We start from the raw sequence: 26137 nt of genomic DNA on the forward strand, positions 1-26137 counted from the left end.
TGCATTGCCATAAAGTTAAAAAATATTTTACTCCCAAAATTTTAACTAGTTATGAGTTAGCATTTTCTTGAAATAGATTTTCAATTTTTATTAATTACTTATTGAAATAAGCTACTTCTATTTTTGAATTTCAATTAGTATATATGTTTTGGTAAAGTATTAAATTCAGTAGTATAAGGTAAAAAGGGAAGACTTACTCATAAGGTTAAAAAAATCAACCTTTGATCTTTGTATTTTTAAGATCAGTCTTTGTACTTTGTCTTTGAAGCTTCATGAGCCTTTTGACATTGAGCAACACCAACCTGCTGCTGCATCAAAGAATAAAATCTTCATTAAAAACGAAGTTGGTCCACACAAACTAGAGATTTTTCTGTCATGCTTACCTATCATCAGGGGCCAGGGCCTGCTGCCAATACAGATGGAAATCACAGAAAGTTGGTGTTTCTAATGCAGTGATGTAAAATGTACACTTTAATACCTATATTTGCTTCAGGAAATATGTAAACAAAAATGAATGTAAACAAGGCTGTTCAATGTGCTGGAAATAGAAATACTCTGTCTCCTCAAAGATGCCCAAAGACTAGTTACCCTAATGAACTAAATTTGGTACTTTACTGGAAGTGTAGGGTATGCGTTTTTATTTGACGCTTGATAATATATTGAAAATAAGAACAAGAGACAGGAATTAAATAGAATATAGGTATATTGTTTCATTTTAGATGTCATATTAAACAAGTTGGCTTAGCAAATATGTATTTGGAACATTTTATACAGCAGAACCTAGCCAAGCAGCACAGCAGACTCGTGCTTTAACTCCTCAAGCATCTCATTGCCTCTGACTGGCTCCAAACACATAGAGGGATATAGAAATCGTCTTTAAATGAAAAACACCCATAGAATTAGAAGAAAATAAGTAAAAATAATCATAACAAATCCAGAAAAGAAACGGGCAGAAAAGGATGGAGCTGAAGATAGCAGACATGAACTGACAAGGATCCCGTGAATCACATGCACATGGACTTGTGTATGATGCAGCCCACAGAGTAGAGTAAATTCTAGTTTGTCTGTGACTACTTAAAATCCTTCAAGTTTTTCAGTGAGATTATTTTCCACTGGTAGGTCTCCTGGAAAATGGAATCTCTTCAGTGCTTACTACTCAAGCTCAGGAATATTATGTACCTCTTTCCCTCCCTCTCTCTGCTCCCTCCCTTCTTCCCTGCCTCTGTTCTTTTCTGCTTTTACAATCTAATGGAAAATGACTTAGTTTATTGTTTTTATTGAGACTAGATTTTTTTCATACAATATTCTGATTATGGTCTCCTCTTCTAACTCTTCCAAGATTTTCACCATGTCACTAACCCAGAGCTACATCATTTCTTATCTTCTCTCACGAGGATACAAACAAGCATCTAAAAATATTAAAATGAAACAAACAAATCATAGCCGAACAAAGTGAATGAGCGAATAAATAGAAGAGCAAAAGAAAAACTCAAGAAACACTATAAACACAGAGATACACATGTTCTCACACACGAAATTCCCTAAAAACACAAAGCTGGAAACCATAATATATACATAATGAAAAATGTATACATAATATATACATGTAAGGAAAAAAACAGTCTTGACAAAGCATCACTTGTCAAAGATCCTCCCAAAATGTGACTGACTTTGTTTTATGTATCATTTGATTTCTTGCTCAATTCTATTTGATTGCTTAATTATTTATATCCACATTCATTGATATGTTATCATTATCATTTGCTGGCACCATCTTTCATAGTTTTAGGGTCAGGACATCCCTGGCCTTTGGTTGGAGATTGAGGTTCTAATGAAGAGTGTCCACTGAATTGACATGATTTTTTTTCCTTAAAGCTTTGCAGAGCACAGCTGACGCTGACACGGCAACGCATCCTTCTGCATGGGAGCCCAACTGCTACAGTGTATTTCAAAGTCACATCATCTCCATTCCTTTTTGAAAGAATGTCTACTCTATTTCATGCCTTTCATGACATTTGCCCATCATATCCCTGTTGCTGAAGTGATGAGATTTAATTCAATTGTAGTATTATACTTTTTAAAGTGTCAGAGCTTCTAAAATGAGATTTCTTTTTATATTCTAATTTTGACCCATTTGTGGTCTTCTTTCATAAAATTCCTGTTTAAAGAGACCAGAGATTTGGCTTCTGTTTGCTTGCTTGCTCTGCCTCTCAATTTCATTTGCTAATCAATGGATTTGTTGTACTTCCCTTTACTTGTAAGAATACAATTTGTTTTTGTTTATTAGTTTCTTAAAGTAAAAGATCATGACTTGAAGCGTTTATAAAATTTCCTAACGTAATGAGCATTCTAGGTGTCCCTATATGCATTTCTTTCTAACTACTACTTTAACAACATGGAGCATTTTGTTATTTTTGGCTACTTCCTAATCCTTATGTCTTCACCTTTGAACCACATGGCATGTAGAAATATAAATTGTAATTCTGAATACCTGAAGAATTCCTAAATTTTTTTCTGTCACTTTTTTCCTAGCTTAATCTAGGTTTCATGGTTCATATGATTTTTATCCTCTTATATTTATTGTGATTTGATTTATGATCCTGAATATCATCTAATTTTGGGATTGTTCCTTGTGTACTTAAAAATTCTTTATATTCTTCTGTGATAGTTCTATTCTTAATTACATGGAGTCATTTGTTTGTGTTTTTCAGTCTCCTTTGTCCTTACTGGTTTTCTTTCTACATTCTATATTAAGTATTGAGAGGAAACTGCAGAAGTGCTCAAGTATAATTATGAAATTTTCTTTTTTTTTTAACTCCATTACCCTTACTTTATATATTCAGTCATAGATTTCAGATGCATATACGTTTAGCATTTTTTTTTATTCTTATTTGATCTCTTTCATTTTTTAAAATATTCTTGCAGCCTGGAAATACCCCATATGCAGTTCAAACTGCCCAAGGTGGTGACCACTGGACTTCAATTCTTGCATATGAAACTGAGCCTTTGTTGATTAAAAAGTAAATAGTAGATGAATCAAGCAGAGAGTCACAATGGAAAACTCAAGCCTCTCAGAGTGCAGACAGAGAAATAATGACTCCAAAGAGAGGTTCCAATGATGAGGTGAGGCCTGCAGGCTGATGGGCAACACAGGTAGCTAGGAACAGAAGCAGAGCTGAAATCTTTGCATTTCACCAAATCTGGAATCCTGTCCAAATGAAAATATGTCTGTAGATCGATTGTATTATGTACTTGTAATCGAGTTCTTAAGATTATTGCTAGGGTGTATGACAGAGATTGAAAGTCTTTTACAGTAGGTGCTTAACACAAGAAATCTATACAAATCCTAGGAAGGCCTCCTGTGGTGTGGAAAAGAAAAGAAGCTATGAGGTCATTTACAGTGAAGTAACAAATTATTTACTGAGCAGACATAGAAACATGTCCAGGCCAACTGGACAATCAAGTGGGACCCTTACACACTGTAGAGAGGACTGAGATGCGTGAGAAAATAAGGAGGCACAGCAAGTCAAGAAGTCTGATCAAGCTGGCAAAATTTTTATTGTTCACACAAGTTATATACTCTAAAAACAGGATATGGGGAGGGGTAGGAAAGGAAAGAGGGCTTTGCAGGTGGAGGAAGCTAGCTGTAGCTGTGGGGGGTCTAAGTTATTCTCACAAAGCCTTTCCAGGCTTACCAGGGATTCTGAAAACATCTATCTAGCAGGATGTTGTCTAAATCTAGAGATCAGGAGGAGGGGTTACTAAGGTGGGTTGCTATGAGGCCTTGTTTGAAGTTCTGAGAACTGACAAGTGAATCATGGAAGGTAAGCAGAAAGAAGAATAGTAGATAGGAGAGCCAAGGGTGAGTGTTTGCCAAGAGTAAGGCCTTGCCATGGCTTCCCACAGAAACACTTACTATTAAATAATGTAATTCCATGTTTTCTTTCAGGTGCAATCACTTCAACAATTAGTGACTATTTTGTTTGTTTGTTTGTTTTCATGCTGCTTCTCCCAAAAGCTTCCAGTTAAGCTCTTTACATGCTAGGAAGTATGCACATATGTGCATGGGTGGGGCCTGGATGCTGTGCTAGGAATAGAAGACTGCTGGCTGCCACCAAAAGAAGTGTGTGGCACACACAGCTGCTGTGAAGCATTTAGCAGTTTTTGTTGCATTTCCTCCTCCTATGGGCCTTTCCTCGTTAACTGGGAATGACACAGGATGAAAATGGAGATGGTGCTTTGGCAAGTTCATCTACTTGGAAATCTCTCATTTGTTTGTCTCTTTCATTGCCTTTCCTTTGTACTGCTGTAGTATAGTTGGGGGTTTTCACAGTTGTCCTTCTTAATATGATTTAAAGAAACTACACAGAGAGCATTTGACAAAATCTATTTTTGGTCTCAGTTGCAGAATCCTAATTTGCATCTCCTCATGGGTCACCATGGCCTAAATTGATCCGCACTGACCTGGCTCATTTTAAATCACTCAGGGTTGTCTGTATGCACACGGAACAAAACACTTCCTGTAGCTCAGAGGCTGCAAAATCAATCCCAAGGAAATTAAAGTGATCGGGATGAGTTCTTCAAATACAAGTGTGTTCTGTTGTTTTGTTCAAAATTGAGAGGAGTCTGAAAATAAACTAAAATGTTGTAAGCTACTAGCCAACCATTTAGGCAATATTTGCACCACTTACGTGTGATACAAAACACATTTCCCTGCTTAGAATGTGATTAATATTCTATTTAGCAACAAAAAATGAATTCCATTAATCAATTCATATTGTCTGCTTTTGAACATATTTGTCAAGTTTTTGGCACAAGGGAAAATTTTTATTTTACTACAGTCTTAAGGGTTGAGCTGATACTACAAGATACTGTAGCTACCTTTCCTTAGGAAGGGACACATAAAGACATGGCCAAAACTGAATGAGGCTCATTTAACCAATGAATGCTAACAGTAACTGAAACATCTTTGAGTATATTAGCATTTATTTGTAAATAAATTTGTTTTTAAATAAACTACTGAACTGTAAAAAACTTATATTACTTATGTTCACAGAAAAGATGCCATACTTGGAAATATACTGCATCCTCTGAGACTTTTAATATTTAGTAGTTTTTATAAATAGTTATTTTAATTATAAATAATAAAACTGTAAGGAAGATAAAGGGCTAGAAGGATTCCTGAAAGGAGATTCAGTGGAAAAGACTAGGAAACACGTTCAGTCGATTGGCAAGTGAGTTAGCTGAGCCTTGAAGAAGGAAGTAGCTTAGGACAAAGAAGGCGGAGAGATAGTCCAGGTGACGACGGGAACAGTGTTTAAAAATTAAAGCAAAGATCCAGAGCCATTGAAATGCAGCATAATACACAGTTCTCATTTGATAATTATTAAATGATCAAATGATTATAAATGTGATTATCTAAAGGGTGTATTTTCAGGAAGCATACACGCATGCACACACACACACACACACACACACACACACAGCTTTTGAAAATAAAATTACCTGAGCATTTTCAGTTTAAAGGAAGATGTTTAAGCAACAGTGCGTGGATCATAAACTGAGCTTTCCCCTAAGAGAACAGAGTGCTAAAGAAACAGAAGGGTCAGCAACTTACCCGAACAAAGCTATTTCCACATTCTGACCATAAATTAACAATAGTTTAGTACGATGAACATATATTTTTCTCCCATTACAGGCTGACATGGTATGCTTTGTCTGTTGGCCTGACATGTGGTCATTCAGTAACATAAACATTTTGATTATGTGCCTCAACCTTTCCCTGAGTCCATCATGCCATTTCTGAGGGTAATGATAACCAAGACAGGCATGTATGGATGGTTAGATATGTACAGTTAACTGACTCAGGTTGGAAGGCTGGAGTTACTGTTTTGTTGCTGGGACCTGATAGAGCTATAATGTAGTCCAGCTGTATGCATAAGGCCATAGGAGGAGCTAAGGTGGGAGGAGTAAGGAGAGGAAGAAGAAAAGGAAGAGGAGGAGCTAGAGAGGGCAGAGATGTAGGAGGATGAAGAGCCACGCAGGTATCGAGATCAGTCGCGGGTAACAACTTATATTATGTTAGCTAATTGGGAAACAACTCTAATTGTATGCGCATATTGTTATTAAGCATTACCAAACATATGAAGCCTTTGATTAATATTTAAGCATTAGAGTCTAATTTCCTACTGGGCCCGCGTGGATGGTGGGATGGTCTGGGCAATGCCCAGCCTTACAGAGTCAGTGAGGAAGATTTTCAGAGCCATCTCCCATGCTGGCATCTCGTGGCAGGGCTGGTGTTTCTGGCTGGCCGTTTCTAGTTGCAGTGCGCACATGGCCTCCAGCCACAGAACATGGTGGCTGAGCAAGGCAGAGCCACCCCAGCTTAGATAGTCAGCTTGACCAGTGGGCATTTTAAATAATTACTTCAACACAAGGCAAACACTTTAGAGGTTCTGATGTGTTCATTGCAGTTTTGGCTTGAAGAGCACATGTATGAACTGGAGTGTGTACATCCAAAGAGTGGGCCAGGGCACTGTACAGCTGCATTTGGTCACTGGTATCCTGCATCAGAACCCATGTCACCTGTTCTGATTAGTTAGTGCTTGAGTCATTTAACAGTTAAACATTTAGAGCAACTTCCTTTATTTCCCAGCTTTTGTAGAAAGCACAACAGAGTGGGGGTTAGCTTTAGCGTGGCAGAACTTGCTACAGTTTAAGAGGTTAATAAAAATGAGATATTTGGGAAAATAAATAAGAAAATTTCCAAGATTTAAAAAACTCCAAGTCAACCAAGAACCAAAACAAAACAAAAAGTAAGGAAATCCAAACACACCCTGTAATGAAGGTTGACCTCGAGTTTATGATCCTCCTGCCTCAAGTCCTGAGTGCTGGGGTTCCAACCATGACAGATGTACTCAGTTTGTCTTCTCTGTTTTGAGTTCATGTTTTCCTTTGAACTTGGAGATCTTAAGTGGGTGCTTCATGCCACAGATTTATTTTCATGGCATCTTTTCTGTCCTGTTGATTGCTGTTGTTTGTTTATCTTTACTGTGACCCTTGGCTTTCCACTCATTCATTCTCATTTTACAGTGTTTTTTCTTTGTTCCATTTTTACAAACATGTCCTACTATTTTATAGATATTATATATCTTTCCCAGAAGTATAGAGTACCAGTTTTCTCTTCCCTTTCCCCAGTTATTACAAAATACTATTTTTAGAATTATATCTTCTTCTTTATCTATGGAATGATTTATGGACATTCTTTCCTTGATGATTTCAAGACTTTTTGACAACTTTCTCCTACTTGCTATGTTTATGAAAGTGAACTCTACAGAGGACTGGGATTTATCAGTAAGATATATTTGTAAGTTGTCTCTGTGTCCCTCCTTTCATATTTATGTGACAGTGGGAGGCCATTTAGGTCTACATCTATGCGGCATGGTGATGGTCAAAATGCCTAACCTGTTTCTGAGCTCTTCTTGGGGACATTTATGTATTATAGTTGTGCTGGCATTATGTGACTTTCCTGAGATGTATAATAACAACAACAAAACCTCACTCATTAGCATCATATAGAGAGGAAACATGTAGATAAAATAAAAAATTCCAGCCAAGTTCAGCTTGGTGAACCACTGAGTTTATTGAGGTTACTTACAGAATGTAGATGACTGAAAGGCATCTATACCACCAGGAAGTATCCTTGGTTACTTATATATACCTGAAGAGTCCCCTCCACCCTCAGTGTAGAGGAGTTTTTTGGCTAATGTATGGGTAGCTATACAACCAAAAGTAAATTATTTACCCTTTATATAGTCTCAGAGAAGAGAAGAGTCTCATAAGGGGTCTTGAACCTTGGAATTCTCATGAGCCCCTTGAATCCCTTTAATTCTAATATTCTCATAAGCCTCCATCTATATTGCCCTGAGGAAGAGTTAGTAGGCCTTACCTCATGAATGTCCCATGAGATAGCCATGGTCATATAAAACAGAAGAAATAGCTCATGAAAACTAGGATGTGACATTCCCCCATCTATTGTTCCTGCACCTCAGAAATGTCAGCAATGATAATTCTTACTCTGTCTTAAAACTAAGACTTTTCAGCCCCCCTTGCCCCAAGTTTTTTCTTTTTCTCCTCCATGAACTCTTATTAGTGATAAGTATCCTTTCTAGGATATACCATAATTTCTACCCTTCCATTTTCTTCTATTTGCTTTTTAAATTACTCTATATCTTATAAAGTCTAATTATAAATGTAAGAAATGTGAAACAGGGAGGGCAAAACCACCCCTTGGTGCTATGGCATCAGTCCCTAGGGGGACTTGTGCTTCTGGTGTCTTAAAATCTAATGGTTATGCCCATTTTTAGATTCTGGAATCTGAAAAGCAGTTTCTTTACTTCTATTTAAATGGCTCCAGTGACACCTAGCTCATTGTATTGCCCCACAGAATGTATTGCTTCCAGGTTTTGCTTCCTGGTTTTCAGCATGCCTGCTGTGACTCCACTAAGCAGACTTTATCCAAGAGCCATGCTGTAATGAATAAGACTGACAAGCCAAGTCCAGGACATTCTACTTTAAAATAAGAACTTGGAACCATGGATGTAGCTCAGTGGAAGAGTGTATGCCTAGCATGCAGGAAGCCCTGGAGTCAATTTACACTACTGAAAACAAAAAGGATAATTGCCAAACCTGATGTTGTTCACCATCACTAATAATGTCAGTGTATCTTAAAATTAAAGAAACATGTCCCAAAGGCCAGTACATTAAAATTAAAATCTCGAGTATATCAGTCATGGGACACTCAACTTTGGCATCCCTAGCAGCTCACTCCCCTGAAACTTCAAGTTGGGTACTATCAAGTATATTATCCAGCAGAAAGGAAATCACACACTCTTCACCTCCTTTCTATTTCTTCCTCCAAATTCTTATGGTTGCCAAGGCAACCAGTTGGTCCTCTCCTACAATCACCCTTCCAATCTTTCATAGTCACCACTGACATTCTACCTCAATTGCTTCAGAGATGGTCCCACATCTCTGAGTACTCCTTCCTCAATCTGCACAATCATCAGAACAATCATTTTGAAACAGAATTCTGATCACAGTGCTTCCCTGCTTACAAGCCTTCAAAGCTACAAGGCTATAGTCTGAAATACATGTAGACTTCGTCTGAAACTGCTTACCGGACTTGGAGCTCCCACTTTATCTGTAACTTCTACCCTTACATTTCTCACCTCAGGGTTCAGAGTGACAGACACATCCAGGCATGGACTATCAGATGGCCTTGTCTCAATACAGCAGAAAAGGTTCACACATGCTAAAAACTGGATTTTCCTAAGAAAAGGGGCTTGACTCCAGAGAGGGCAGCTCTACAATCACTTTCAGTAATCCTTGACTACTGAATGTACATGACAGTGTCTAGTGTGTTTCACTGAATGTGGTACAAACTTAATTCTTAACTTCTAAGTAATAGAATGGGTCAGATGAGATGAGAAGACACTTCTAAGGTTAGGTAACAAATGTGACATTTATAGTAGAGGCACTCAACCTGAAGAAAATCAATTGCCACGTTTTAAGCTTGCTTTAAAAGACAGGTGGAAGGAGCAAGAAATTGATGTGTCTAACCAAAAGTCTTGTGAGTAAAGTCATAAGTAGGTGCTCACTTGACTGAGCTTTGAGATGGCTGAGGTACCCAGTGGCAGTATCTTTCTGTGTTGGGCACTGTCCAAATTCTTGACCCAGAAAAACTGAGAAGATTAATGTTTGTTATTTTAGCCTCCTAATTTGTTATGTAGCATTATGTAACTCACATAATCACTACCTAATGAGAGTGATTTTTTCACCATACTCAGTAACCCAACCAGAGTTTCCAATTGTCTTTGTATTATTTCATTCATAAACACAAATGATAGGCAAGAGGTTCATGAAAAAATAGATGCAATGTCATGGTTAACATCATTTTCTTTATGATGATGATACCATGTACCAGAGGCAAGTCAGTGAAACAATTGCTTCAGGGTGTTGAAAACTAATTATACTAACACTAGAACTGTGACTATCTCTGGTTATATTTGGCTGATAAGATTTGGTTAGCTAGGAAGATTTCATATAAAGTTTATTCTGTTAAGATAGTTATTCTGTTAAAACTGAGTTAAGATAACAAAAGACATCTGAATATATCCGACCAAGGTCTATTGAATCTGACAGTGCAGCACTGAACTTCTCACTACTAACTTTCTCTCACCAGTTATACTTTGAGAAACTTCTTACTGTGCTCTCTCAAATGAGGAATCAGGCCAGGAAATGGACAGGAAGCAGGGGTTGGTCCAAAGAGAAAACAGACTTGGAAAAAATGTCTTGATAGAATATTCCCAGGGTGGCAATATCCTAACAGGCCATGAGAGCAGCCAATTTCAATGAACACAAGCAAATCAAACCAAACCAACCAAAAAAAAATGCCCACAAAATAACAAGACAAAATAAAGCCAAAACCAAAACAATCCCATCCCCTACTCCCCCCCCCAAAAAAAAAAATGAAAAAAAAAAATTAACTAACCTACCAAACAACTAAAGCCACTAAAATTCAACATGTGCTATCTGGAAAACATCCCTTATTCTCCACCAGTCTTGCCTTTCAGAGGACATTGCTATGTCTGGTTACTTGCGTTGTACGTCCTACATCATATATCATATGTCATATTCTCCACGAATTCTACTCAGTCTCCAGATTTGTTTCAGAGGGGCAGTCGGAGTTACACTCTTGGGTCACCTGCTTTGTGAAATTGCTTGCATATCATCCTGACAGCATCTTTTTTTTTCTCCACCAAACATATCACAATCCTGTTGTGAAAATTACATAGATTAGTGTCTATAGTTTAAGTAATGAAAAAGCCTCAGACTCTGATCTATAAATTGACTTAGGAGATCGTCGACAAACTGCAGGAGGGCATTCACTGAGTGGGCAGTGTGAGAGTATCAGCAGATTCTATTGACTCCAAACTGGAACATTTTGAGTCTAGAAATATAGAAAGAATTTCTTCCACGGAGCATGTATAGAGGCTACTTTGCTCATCAATTGCAAAAAAAATTAAAGGCATTTATTATGTGTTGATTTGTTGCTTCTGTAGTCTCTATTCAACATAAAGATACTTGAAACTTTCCAGCTGAAGTTGTATATAGGAACCACTAGATCAATAACCTGGCTGGTAGGGAATATTGAGCCGGACACTGTAGAAGCCAATGTCTTAGACAGAGCCCCTGGGACAGCTTTACTGGGAATGTTAGAAGCCCAATGGCCCTGGAGTCTCCCTCTGATTCTTTTCCACGTTAAGTAGTTACCAGAACATCTAGCTATTGCTGTTGGAGGGGAGGGAAAACAGAACATTTTCACTAGCATTTGGTAGACTGTGACCTACAGACAGATTAAAATCTAAAAATGACACAAAAAGTCTCTGATTAGTTGTTATAAGAGATTTTAAATGTGGGAAGAGGTGGCAGTCAAAATAATAGCCAGTTGAGAGCAAATCTATCTTTTTAAAGTAGCCAAGAAAATGGGCTTGCTGTTAGTTCAGTTTTAGTGTTTCGGTGTTTATTTAAATGCTAAGTTTTATGTAAAGTGCTTCAAAAATCTTACTCTTTCTGAGCAGCTATGTACAAACTTGAGACTGTACTTAGGTGAGCCAATTCAAGCAAAGCAAATAAAAGTAATATTCAAAGTATAATCAGATAGGTTTTACAATTTGTACCACTCAGCAATCCCAAATGGAAAATAAAAATATTTAATTGGGATAAAGATCTTTCCTCAGGTGCTCAGTAAATCACCTGATTAAAAACTCCCTCTCTGAGAAATTCATGAAAAATTAAATCTGACAGGTGGGCTTTGAATCTAAAACTCGTATTTGAATCTGTCCATGAAAATTTGAAACAGTTTCTAGAGACAAGGAATGGTTCTTAAGGAAAATGAATGGAAATAAGAGAAATGTAACTGAAGATTTAACAGATGGTTCAGGTCTCCCTTTCTGAGGGCTCAATGACCTTTCTGAGTAGCCTGTAGGTAAGGCACTGTCAACATGCTCAGAGACTTGCAGAGCCTTGAGGAAGTTACGATCAGTTTGAATTCTGACTTCCAGTCTAATTTTCTGCAAACTATACTGAGAGAAAACAAATACATGATTTGAATCCCTCCATCCCCAGCCATATAATCCAACAGTAAAATATGCATAGATCCTGTAACAAGGTAAAGCAATACAAACATGATGCAGTGTTAGGTGAATCACATTAAGTACAGAATAAATGTGTTTTATCAGAGGGGGAAAAAGACTCATGATTTCTTTTTCTTAATTTTTATTTTTTATGTATCTTTTATTTATTTATTTTTAATTAGATATTTTATTTATTTACAGTACAGATGTCATCCCCTTTCCCTATTTCCTCTCCCTAGAGCCCTCTATCCCATCCCCCCTCCTCCTTTATGCTTTTTTACCACTTTGATTACATGCATATATTAAGGTCAGTTCTAGTTTGAGGGTATAGCAATACAATAGATGCAAATAATCAAGGAATAAGCAATACAGTAAACACAAATAGTCAAAGAAAAAGCAAGGCATTAAACTCAATTACATGAACACTCCTGTGATCACTGTTTCTAAGGGCTTATCAGGATGACCAAAGTATCTGAGCCTATTTTCCTGTCCTAGCCCAAAGTCATTTTCATGTCTGAAGCCTATTTCCTTGTTCTAGCCTAAAATTTAGATTTCTGTCTGAAATTACTTGCTTGTTTTAGCCTAATATTTAGGTTCCTCCCTGAGATTTCTTCTTTGTTCTGGCCTAAGATTTAAATTCCTGCCTGAAATTATTTCTTTGTTCTAGCCTAATGTCAGATTCCTAGCTGAAGCCTACTTCCTTGTACTTGGGCAATGTCATATTTCTGCCATGCAGCCCATTTCCTTGTCCTTGGCCCATGTCAGATTCTTGCTGAGCAGCCCCAAAGGCTCTCTGCATCTCTTTATTTCATTAATAAGACTGAGCTTGTCTTAGGTCATTCTAATAAGAATGTTTTCCTTACCCTTCATGAAATATGCATTATCCAAAACAATGCATTTATATCTTAGGTTGGTAAGGCTCTCTGCAGAATCTTACCTATCCTTGGCTTGCCAGCCTGTTAATTTAATAACTCTGAGGGTTCATTTTCAGGTTCAAGCCATGCACGTTAGCTGCCAACATGTTTAAGTTATTAAAGACAAGCTTTAACATAATAGACAAGAATAAAAGTATTCCCAGGACATAAAGGGCTAGCACGATCAAGCTATATATGTCATTCTTAAAGCTTGACCAAAATAGAAACACTGACCTCAGACCATGAGTAATTTTATCAGCAGTATCTACCACGTCAACATTCAGCAGAGCAGCACTCTTGAAATTCGGAAGCTCCCTATGTACCGTTAAAACATCCACTGAGGTGTTAGAATTATGCCAAATACACTGTACTTGTCATTAAACTTCTTGTGACTCATGATTTCTTACATTGTGTGTTCTGGGACCATGAGATGGGAGATAGTGGCTCATAGTGTGCTCTACGTGGTACCTCACTGGAGCTGGAGGCTGCTGAGCTAAGGAAACTTATGACGACGATCTAATCCTGTGTGTTCTGTGGACGAGTAAGGTCTAAACTTAGCCATGCTGAATGATATAAACAGAGGACAATTGTGTAGTACCAGATGGGCCTAGAGAAACAGGTATGCTTCTCAGTGGACCCAGAAAAAGAGCCCAAGAAAAAACAGGAACATAAGCCATGGGTAGATAGGAAGTGTTCAGTACTGGGTGCACAAATTGCACAATGGAGCCTTTTGGCGGTATCTCTAACATGTGAGCCTGAGGACCTTACAACAAGTATTATCAAAAAGGTCTGGGTATGTTTTCTGATGGATCTGCCATGGGCTTGTCTAGAAGTCACACTGTCCAGTGAGAGCACACAGGGCTTGCATACATCCTAGGAAACAATTGAATACATTCTTGGGGATGGATGGTCTGAGTGGTAGCATACAAAATATTCCTCAGATAATTTATGTTGGACCTATATAGGCACAGGGTACATACTCAGTCAGTATACTTCAGTTTTGCTGTGTGGTTCACATGTTAAAATCCTATGCTCTGTATGCTTCCAATCACCTATATAAAGATAACTTCGTACTTCATTTTGATTATTCAGGAAAATGTACTCCAGATATGCTTCATGTGTGCAAAAATGTGCTTTTACTTAGCTTATATCTATGCAAATTTAATAATCCCACAAGTGATTATAATAGTACAATAAAATTAAGAGTTAAATCCCTATGATTCCAATGAGGCAATGAATGTTGCTAAAACTAGAAACCCTTTGTATTTCTGCAATTGATTGGTGTTCTCTTCATTGCAAACGGTCAAAATATTATAAATTTTATATCATTTTTACATTTAAAATTTTTTTCATCAATCATATGCATTCTTAAAACTGCATTACTTATTTTTACTTGGTTTGAATGTTCATAAGTAAAACTATACTATATATTTTCCTATATAATTTTTGTTTTACCTTGTTTGTGTGATTTCATATTTTATAGGGTTCATTCATTTATTACATCTAAATAATAATTTACTTTTTACATTTTAAATATTTTATATATTAAATAATAAATTATAACACTTTAAGGTATTAGAGTTATATAAAGAAACTGCTAGTTTGCCTTTGTACTAATGGTAAACCTGGTTTGTTTCCAGTTTTCTGTTAGTGTGAGAATGTTCACATGTGTGTCTCATCCCTTCCCTTGCTTTCTGTATGGGTCCTTACTTGAGACAGAAAGTTCTATCTACTGCTCAAAACTCTTCCCACTCACTAACCTTCTTTTCTTCCTGTAGTTACATCCTCCTGATAAATTTTCTACTTTCCATGTGTTGACTCTTTCAATTCTAGCATTAATATATAAACTATTAGAAAACAATTCATATAAGGTCCTATTTTCTTTATGAAATTCTGTTTTTTACTATTTTATTTGAACATTATTGTCATTTTCTGTTCTCTCTCTCTCTCTCTCTCTCTCTCTCTCTCTCTCTCTGTCACACACACACACACACACACACACACACACACACACACACACACAATGGTGGCAGGCAAATCCAACACCTTATGCCAACCAGACAAGCTGCTCTTCCACTGTAACCACCTGTAGCTGGCAGCCTGACTAGCATAGTTACTTAAAAGTCTATGTTTACAGTTTCAGTATGAGTTCTTTTAATGAATGGTGAAGTTTTTATACAGAAAAAAAAAAAAAAGCAATGGGGTTGGAGAGATGGTTCAGCATTTAGAAGCATTTGTTGCTCTTGCAGAGGACCCAGGTTAGATTGCTAGCACCTCCATAGTTGACAACTGTCTGTAACTCCAGTTCTAGAGGATTCAGTGTCCCCGTCTGGCCTCAGCAATGCACACATGTGGTACTCAGACATTGAGGCAAAACACTCATTCATAGTAAATAAAGACAGATTTTAAAAGTATGTAAATCTAGTTGAAATCAGTGCATCCAAAACAATTCCTTATTCTGTGTTGTAACTTTATTAGTGGGAGGCTATTTTGTCTAACATGATCAGATGCAAGAACAATCTATCTATTAATTCAAATCTATTTCTGATTCAACTACAACCCCAAATTACAAATTTTCATGGGAAATGAAATACTGAAAAGTCTTTTCAAATTTTCAGGTTCAGAACGTCAAAGTTTGCCTTCCGTGCTGCTCTAAAATTTCTGAAAACTGACGCTGGAATTGTTAGTGGTTCTTAGGCAGTCCTCTGACCTTTCTCTTCTTTTAAGTATTAAGCAAGCCCCTTGAGAGCAAACCTAGCTACGAATATGGCACTCACATTTTTAATGTGCTGTTCCTCAATTCTGAGCTGTTAAGAGCTGTGAAATCTAATTTTACATTACAAATCCCTTGAGGTTTTTAAGTCTCTACTAACTTCTTTCTTTCTAAATAAAACTCCTTTCCTTGAGTTTTTTAATTCTCCTTTTATTTGTTTTTTTTTTCTTTTGCTCCATAAAACAATTGTGTAAAGTCCCTATGGAGGTGCATGACTTAGAAAATATTGGTTATTCCCAATGGTCCATTTCTTGGAGGCCTTGACAATTCTTGTTCTGGCTGCTTCTATGGACCATTGATGCTTTAAAAACAGCTTTATTAAATAACCTTTGACCTGTGTAATAGTTGTTGTCTCTAGAGGTGTTGGTCTTCTTTAGGCCTCCATTATCATAGTGAAGGTGTGATACAAGGTGATAGATGCCTTAACCTGTGTGATCCTCCTGTCCCCGTGTCCTGACAGAACCATCTCTTAGGATAACTTCCAGGGCTTTCAGAACAACCTTGCCATCCCTCACACCTTTTGGAAAATATCAATGTATGTTTCCCATCCTTGAGACAAGAATGAAACTAAGCCACAAATGGGACCTCTTTTTATCCAGCTCCAAGGTCTATTGGGACAACCATACAAAACCCATCCTTTAGAAATTTAAAGCTCAAAAGCTGTATTGTACCACTTTCCCACAGTTTTCCAGGGTCCTACAGATGTCTGCTCACGGTGTCCTCCACGTGAGCATTGACGTTTTGGGTGACAGCATCCCTTGCTTCCCTTTTCTTGTCTCTTTATCAGTCTTATGACAGCAGCCTCTTTGCAATGAGTTTTGGTTTAATTGACCCTAGAAGAATTGAGCCACATCATCCTCACTGTATTTCAGGGTTTGTCTACACCTGCTCTCCCCATTGCTGCCCAGATTATTTTGTCACTCTTTTGCAATGTGTGTCAAACTGAATTATCTAAAAGATGCTTCCCAAGCCCAACTCTCAGTGCCTGTGAGTGGGACTTTACTTGGAAACAAAAGAAGTCTTTCCAGATGTAACCAATACCAGGCTCTGAAGATAAGACCTCTTGAGTTAGGCAGCTGCATCAAGGAAAAGTTGTGCTGGATGTATCAAACAGGTTGATGTGACTCTACTCAAGGACACTCAACAGGAGCAGACATTTGAACTCAGCTTACTTGAAGCAAAAGGCAGGATAGCTTTTCAGCTGGTGGGAAAGTGCTGGAGAAGAATGCGATTAGGTGACTGTGACCTGTTAGTTAATTGTAACTTATCTAAGGCTACCAGGCTTCCCACAGAGACTGGCAAATGGTGACTAACTAACTCCATAGACCATTGTACTTAAAGGAAAAGCTCTAGGTCATTGAAAAGGACATCCCAGGTTATAAACTATTGAGAGGCTCAGATGAGATTTACATTTCAAAGGGCTGAAAGAGAATTTAGAATTGATGGCTTTAGGGAAATGCTTTAAGTTAACAGCCAGCAGTCTAAATGACACCCATCTAAAGTTTAGTTAGACTGAGACAATGTGATAGCTATTTTGGTCATATAAATCTTAAATCCAATGATAGTATTCCTATGCACAGGAGGAAGTGGCCCTGGAAAAACAGGTATGTGAGGATAATGCCTCAGCCAGGGGATAGCAAGGATAGCCAATCCCCCAGAAGCCTAGAGAACAGAAGCACATTCCCTGCTGGAGCTATTAGAAGAACGAACTGACAACACTCCAGACCATGGAATTACAGGAAAAGTGTCTCTACTTCTCTCTTACTATAAAATACCAGAATTCTTCAACTCATTAAAGACTTATCATAACTACCATGGTTTTTATTCATTCCCTTGTCCTGTAGTTGATAGGATAAGCTAAAGCTGTGGCTCCCTCCTTTATATTATGTTGATAATGACGACTGTAATGATGTTACAACTGATACCTATAGAGTGTTTGATGTAGACCTTACCTCTTTGAGAAAGTATTGTCATCCATATTAGGGATACAGTTATACTATATGACAGAAGCAAAGGCATGTGCTTAACTATTTCCGTTAGTTTACGGAATTTTTTTATTTTCATATTGCCTAGAAGTTACTGTTATTCATGCATTTCTTTCTTGGTGCAAATGAATCAACAGCTATAACTAAAAACCACAGATATTTAATCAGACCCATTTAAGTCCCCCTTTTAAAATCCCTTTTAGCATTATATAATTTGCACCTAATTTTTTAAATATATTGTTTAAGAAGGAATTCCAGACAACTTACTCAAAGACTTTTAACCTTTAAATAATTTCTAAGATTCTATCTTACTTTTCAGAGTACTTAGCATAGTTCTCTGAACTTTGGAAATGCCCAGCTTTCATGGAATGAATATAGTTAACCCAAGTGTCAGCCCTGTCTGTTCTCCAACTCCCAGAGCTCTCTAGAGTCACAGTTTTCTTTAACGCTTTAATAGAGTGGTGAAAGGAGTGTGCAAGGCTCTCTTGCTCAAACTGCTGCTTGGTATTACTGGTTGGGAGAGAACTCCATGTTCCCTGGTGCTGTGTTACTTCCTTTGAACCATGTATCTGCTTCACTGACTCATCATGACTCTAAATCCAGAACTACATGGCTGAAGCTGCCAAGTTCCATTGCCTGCTTAGGATGGAGTCTGGTCCTCCCCTTTAACTACATTAGCCTAAGCTTTGGTGTGTTGCTTTCCTTTATTGAATAAACTGTAGGCATTTCCTTTTACAAGTTGGAAGCTTAGCTGGGTGCGGTCTTTCCCTGAGGGCAACATACAATTTATTCCACTCCCCATCAAGCCTTTCTTTAAACTTCTCATCTCTTTGAGCACAAGACATAGCTCTAGCATTAAAATTTCTCTTGCTCTTTTTCTCTTCAAAGATATTTAAATAAATAAAGATATTTAAAAAATATCTTTATTTTTATTTATTTATTCGTTTACATATTTTTGGCACTGCTTGCTCATTTTCACTGTAGATCTACATACCAGGGATCACTAATAGCCAAGCAACAGAGTCAATGTTAGGCTATTCTGAAATCTTCTCTGCCTACAGAATCAGTCCACACCTTTTCAATTTAGCGTCAAGCAGATTCTTCGGACAGGGAAAAAGCAGCCCCATTCTCTGCCAGAACATTATAAGAGTGGTCTCTGTCTCTTTTGCTAATATTGCTACCTATGGGCCTCCATAGCTCACATTGTTCTCAGCTGTCTTCCAGTGGGGCCTTGCTGTCAGTTTGTGGAAAGAGAATCTCATTGTCTTGGCAACAGCCTAGGTTGTTTTGTATTGTCCATGGGACCCTTTAAAGCAACCCCTTTTATCAACTTGATATCCCTGGTACCAGAAGTTTCGATTGGTGATGGCCAGTCAGGACTGCATCTCCATCATTATTTGGAGACTTCATTAGGATCACCTTTATGTATTTTAGAGAGTTTCCAAGAGTTCCCACTGAAATATGTTTCTTTATCACCTTAATTATAGCTCTCTTTCTACTCATTCTTACCACAACCCTATCTCCCCTCCCCTTCCCCACCTGATCTTCCCATTTCAATCTATGTTCTTGCCCCCAGTCCACTATAAAATCTCTTCTCTTTCCACCTTCCATGGAGATCAGGTTGCCCGGCCTCATTCCCTTCCTCTATACATAACCTCATGGCTTTATGGATTGTAGCTTGGTTATCATTTATTTAACAGCCTGAGTCACAACCATTAGGCAGAAGAAGAGCTAACTGGGAGTGGCATGGATTTTTGAAACCTTAAAAGCTCACCTCCAGTGGCATAGCTCTTCCATCAAGGTCACACCTACTAATGTTTTTTGAACAGTTCTATCAACTGGGGACCAAGTATTCAACCAAATAAGCTCATGGGGCCATTCTCATTCAAACGATCACACTGAATAACAAATTCCAAGGAAGAGGTGTGAGTCCAGAAAAGAGACAGGGAAGAGAGTGTTGTGATGAAGGTAGACAGAGATCTGAAAAGCATTTACTGCAGGATAAAATAGTTCATGTGGTTCTGTGTGGGGACAACAGAAAGCAAGAATGCCAAACTTGTTAGAATGACACAGGCAACATACAACAAAATTAATGTGAAGTACTACTCCCAACTAATATATTGATGAAACTTCATTTTGTGATATTGAAATTTCTTAGGCATTTTCTTTCTTTGGTCTCTTCCTAAGCCTTTTTCTTTATAACATTTTTTTCTCCCTCAAAACCCCCTTCCCACCATTTTATTTCTTTACACATTTCTTACTGTGCACAATTCTTTCCTAGTATCTGAAATAGTAGAAATAGTACTGAGTATTTTGTCTCTAAATCTGCCTTAATTGGGGGCCTAGCTTCATAATAGCAGCAAATTTACAAGATCTTGCTAAAGTATTACCGTAATAGGGCCAACTTTAAAAAATCTTATAATCGCATCATGTTTTCATCATTTCTTAGATCAAATTTTTAGGCTTAGGCATCACTTAGAGTGTTCAAGGTCATAGGGTCCTGTGAGGAATGAAGATGGGTGTGTTTACTTCCTCATAAGTACAGCAGTTTTCCAATATTCCAATATTCTAACTCACCTTTTGTGTTCTCATAGCTCATTAGCTATGCATCAGCTGCAGAGTTTGCATCTGCCACAAGAGGATTATTTTTCTAAAAATTATTATTTTCTGGTTTTCATTGTATATGTCATATCTTACTCTCAAAAATGTTAGTTGTTGTAATCCAAAATGACTTTGACCAACTACAAGTTAGCACACCAGTAATCTGTCAGAGTAAGGTTAATAAAGCTGTGTCAAGATGCTTAGTAATTGTGCTTAAATGAGTCTTAATGAAGGTTCATGTCTCATCCTAATGCTAGACATGTTTGTCTGTGTATTTTTTGAAGGGATCATTCCTCTATGTTGGAACTTTCCATGTTTCCGTATCCAAATTTCTTCATGAAGGCGGATAAGAAATTGGAAGAAATCATTGACCATCATGTAAGACTGACTTTCTTTTTTAAACTGAAAATGAATATAGTCACATTATTTTCACCCTTCTTTACTTCCCTCCAATTCCTGCCCTACTCTCCTTCAAACTCATAGCCTGTATTTTCTTAATTGTTGATATATATGCATATATATCTAAATATATGAAAACAGTCTGCTCAGTCTGTTAATGTTAAGTGTATATACATGATATTCATGGACAAATACTTAGTATTGTTATTTAATAAACAGTTTAGAAGCTCCTCCCTGGGAAGACTACTTTTTCCAATCTTAGCATTTGTTAATAACCTGTAGGTTTTTTTAAAACTAGGGTTAAAGCCTTATGATATTTTCCTCTTCAAATCAGCATGTCTTATAGTGTCATTCCAGTTTAGATCTTGCTTAGAGAGCCATGTCGATGAGACTTCACCCTTGAAACCATATATGTACACACAACAAAAACGGACTCAACATGTTTTATTTATATACTTGTACATACATACACAAGCATATATGTATATAATAATAATAACAATAATAATAAAAAGAGTTGAGAGTCAGGTAGAGACATAGGAGGGGCTTGAGAGATGGTGGCCCAGAGGAATGAAAGGGGGGAGAGTGATGTAATTTCTTATAGTAAAAATAGTATAAAACGTAAAAGAAAAGAGAACTAGAGGATTAGGGTTAGGAAAAAATGTCTTCTGGCCATGTGTCACAGCAATCAAACTCATGTCAGCATGGTTGCCTGCACAAGACTTACACAGATGGGGCACTTACACATTTCATTATGTGTAGAAAAGTAGTCTATATAAGTCCTCTCATAACCCCTCGTGGAACTATTGGCTGCTGGTAGTTATTGAGTCAGGATGTAATTTTCTCTAGTTGGATATCCTCTAATAAACTGCCTTTGCTCTAGTAAATAATCTCTGATCCACACTTGGGCAGACTGATTAAACTCAGTGGGTCACACACAAAAAGTAGACATGAAGTCGGGGTGGGGGAACTTGCTGAGGAGGAGGGAAGACACGGAATGAAACAAGAATGGAGTTTAGTTAACAATGACTGAAGTTCATGGTATAATTGTATGATACAAGCAAGCAAAAAAACCTTAAAAGGCTAAAAATAAACTGTAAGACTTAACATACAAGAAAAAAGTATCTGTTGCTATTGAATATCACAAGTTAGCAAAGTAAATAAATTTCAGGTTTTGCATGGATATTATGAACATTTTTGCCACAATTTCCTGTATATTTCGTTCAATAAATTATTTTGTGAGTAACTGAATATATAATAATAATGCTCAGAAAACATCTCAAGAAACAAGATTGTAACTCATTTCTTATATCACTAAAATTTAATCAGGTTTGTTGTAGTTAAGCCCTGGTTTTTCCTCACAACCCCAAGCTCCCAGAATTAAGACTCAGACTCAAATTATATTTATTAATACCTTGGCCATATAGCTAGGCTTTTCTCTGACTAGATATAATTTAAAATATTCCATTCATTCTAGCCTATATTTTTGCCATGTGGCTGGTTACCTGCTCAGGGATCATACATCTATCTTGTCACATCTTTTCGATGACTCTTCCATCTTCTCCCTCAGAATTCTTTCTCTTCTCAGATATAACACCTCTATTTCCTGTCTAAGCCATGGGCTTTTTAATTGACAGGTGATGCATCCATATAATACATAAGATATTCTCTATAATTCTCTTTTTTAGGACAATAAAAGGCTCTTTTTCTTCCAAATATAACAATTATGAAACATTTATGAAAACTATAATGCATGATATACATTTACAATGTCTAATCCATTTATATTTGATAATTTAGATAAAGTGTTTTATCATCTATTTTATCTTAGGAGGGTTAAGAATTCTGTATCTAAATCACTTTGTATCTTAACTTGGATTACCTTAAGTCTTAAACAATTTAAGCTCATAGAGAGACTATGACTATCTAGTCTTCAACCCCATCAGAGACCTGAGAAGGAAATAAATATTACTTCAGGATGTAGGAAGTACAAGGTTGCAGCTTCCAAAAATTATAGAAATGATAAAGACAGCTGACCACCTTAAATTGTCTTCAATATTCTCTATAATGTTGAGGTATCTATTCTCAGCCTTCTGGCCCCAAATATCTGACAGATGTCTTGCAAATCAGGAATTTATAAAGGACTTGCTTACCCTGCTTTGGCAGAGCTTGGCAAGCTGCATCTATTTGTCCTTTCTGGACAGCATTCTGTCTGCAGATAAATTGAGGGCATTTTCCTTGCCCAGTGGCTAGCTTGCCACTATTGAAGCAACTCCATATGGGGGTCTTTTGATGCTTATCATCTTCTTTCTAGTTGAATGGGGTGCTTCCAGGAGCTGACATGTCTCAATCTCAAAAAATCCTTAAGTTAATAAAAATATCTTTAAATGCCATATTCTTTGAGTGGGTGAGATTTTTGAAGACCATCTATTTATTCATAGCATATCTGAACAAGTGAACGTTGCCTGTCTCCCAGCTACCTATTACTGTACAACCCAGGAGGTATACATAAGTGTTGATACGAGACTAGTAGTCTGATGTGACCGTGAGTTTGACTATCTAACTATTAACTTGCATTACTTAATTATTTTAAACAGTTTGTAATAGCAATCATTGAAGGGACTGAGACTAAACCTTGTATTTCAAAATGAGGTGTATAGGCATAATACCTATACAAAAGTTAAAACATACAAATATGCTATGACAAATTAATATTAACTCTGTACTAATATACAAATTGTATCAATGTAAGAAAATGTAACTTTAAATTTGCATCAAAGTGTAAAGATCTCTACCAATGTAAGATTATGGCTATAAAATGCTTTTGTTTAAAAGTAGATTTAATAATCCATCCCTAGTTGTCTAATTTCTTATGTTACTATATATCCCCCTTTTTCTATTCAACCCCTTTCCCTTTCCCTAAGAAAGAAAGAAGGATAGAGAAGAGGAAAGATAGAAATCCAAATCTCATTTTCTTTCTGTCCAAGACCATAATTATTTGTAAAGCATTCCTGAAAGTGACAAAATGACTAATTCACAAAATGACTATAATTCACAAAATGACTAAAACCATCCACTCTAACTTAAGGGACTGAGACAACAATCTTATTATAATTGCTTCCTGCTCAATTGGAACAAAGAATTCTTGTTTGGGGGCCCAAAAAGAAATTGAAAAATATGGTTAAGTCAAAAGAAAGCTATCTGGCATCATTTGTTGACCAGTCTGTTGAGAAAGTTCAGGACTATCCTGACTGGAAAAGTCTAAAAGACTGGATGAACCAAGGTCATCTGGTATTGGCAGTCCTCTCTGAAGCTGTTCTAGAAGTGAGTCTCTGGAAACAGCATCATTCGAGGCAGGATCAGGCAGGGAGCTGGAACAGCTGGATCAGGCAGGGGGCTGGAACAGCTGGTCATTTCAGCATTGCTGAGGGTGAGTCTTGTTAGGGATGCTCTCTTGGTGTTTCATTCTGTAATATATAACCTTATAACTATATTTAGTTACATAAAGGTATTTGTATGGAATGCACAAGGTACACAGATCACTTAAGGATGAATCTTTGCTCCTTGTTTGAGCAGGTAAAAGGCTTTGTTTAGTAGGAGTTAGTTTGATCATATAACCAAATTGTAATATAAATCTTCATTCGTGCTGCACAAAAGGATGGCACAATGAATCTTAAGGACTTTGCAGCCAACACAATCCATTGGCTATGTATAGCTGAAGTTCTGGCTAGAGACATTTTTATGTCTTAGTCAGTTTAGCATTTATCCTATGTAGAGGGACCAGCAAATCATGTTACCTGTCCTATTTGGTCTTGTTGATTTCTTTCTTCTTATCTGTAGCCAAGATCTTCAGAAGGTCATCCTGTATCAAATCTAATACTTATTACCCTGGAAGGAATCCAAAGCCTTTTCTTCTGTTCTGTTAACACAAATATGGAGCCTCCCTCCCAAAATAGCATGTCCTTGGTCCAGATTTAATTTAGCAGCCTCTTTTTTTATTTAGATCTGCTCTATTTTGATGTCTCTCATAGAGGATTTGCAATATCATCATAACAACAAAACTTACCTTCATCTTGATAATTAAGACAATTAAAACAATTAATTATTATTTGTTGAGATAAGGTTTCTCTGTGTAGCCCAAGGTGACCTGGATTTGTTTGTGGATTAGACTGACCTCAGATTCACAAGAAACTTAACTGTCCTTGCCTTTGTCTCCTGAGCATTGAGAGCAAAGGCCTGAATTTACTCATTCATCCATGTATCCTTAAAATCATTATATCAATTTCCATTTATTTCTCCCTTCTTTGGAGATTAATATCTCTGTGGATATCTATCTATCTATCTATCTATCTATCTATCTATCTATCTATCTATCTATCTATCTTTTTTCTATTCCCAGATGTCTCACCTCTATTTCCTGCCTAAGCCTTAGGCTTTTTAATTAACAGGTGATGTATCCATACAATAAATAAGATGTTCTCTCTACTCAGGTCATCTACTGTAAGCATATATGATATTATTATTAAACACATATGATCTTATTAAACATGTCATGCTTCAGTTTCAGTGTTTACTCATATGAGAAACATTTTGCAAAACTCTACTCTTCTAGTAAGGTTTCATGGCATGCTGTGAGTGTTGCACTGAGGGTAACAGACAGACAAAGAAACACACAAAAACAAAACAACAAATCATTGCAGGAGGGAGTCTTTGGGGTTTCCAATAGATCATGCCTGGAGTGACTGCAGACTGAATAGTTCTCTCAGTCTGATGAGGGCTTACTACTCCTTATACCCACTTTCTCTGCGTTAGAAGAGGGTAAGTTCCCCTGGTGTTCAGTTCTTCCTCATCCTTAGTTCTAACACTAAGTACGCTTTCTTAGCTCTCCTCATGTCAGATACACCAGTCTGCTACAGTGAAAAACTGCAGGGTCATTAATTTCATGTCCAACCTTATTAGCAATAAGATTGAACCCTTTACTATCTACTTTCTGTACGTTTTTCCCTCTTCAGTTATATCTTTAATTTTATAGTGTACGCTGTTGTGGAAATATCAGCATTGAAGAGGACAGCAAAATACCCTGGGACATAGAAATAAATCTTACTTTTAAGATGAAATTCTGCTTCTGTGGGGCATGTAGATGTTTGTGCACTTTTCAAATACGCTAAAGTATAAGAAACTTGAGAGATGCCCTTGCAAAAAGTAGGAGGACGATGGCTATAGCAATGCACATTTGAAAAGCTATTTTGACATGTACTTTTTCCATGA

The 26137-nt window shown here is 37.1% G+C and overlaps 1 protein-coding gene across 3 annotated transcripts in view; it reads left to right on the forward strand.

Moving 5' to 3' along the window:
- Window positions 1-26137, forward strand: part of Tmem232 (transmembrane protein 232) — a 215055-nt gene that overhangs the window by 188277 nt on the left and 641 nt on the right. For 2 of the 3 annotated variants that reach the window (XM_034521775.2, XM_076914662.1), the window contains one exon: window positions 20755-20848. In XM_034521775.2, the coding sequence (XP_034377666.1) occupies window positions 20755-20848 (94 nt within the window). Of the gene's footprint in view, window positions 1-1875; window positions 2042-20754; window positions 20849-26137 lie in introns of those variants that run through there. The other variant, XM_076914661.1, reaches the window with a different exon arrangement.

Source organism: Arvicanthis niloticus, chromosome 17 (genome assembly GCF_011762505.2).
Source record: "Arvicanthis niloticus isolate mArvNil1 chromosome 17, mArvNil1.pat.X, whole genome shotgun sequence".
Classification (NCBI taxonomy): domain Eukaryota; kingdom Metazoa; phylum Chordata; class Mammalia; order Rodentia; family Muridae; genus Arvicanthis; species Arvicanthis niloticus.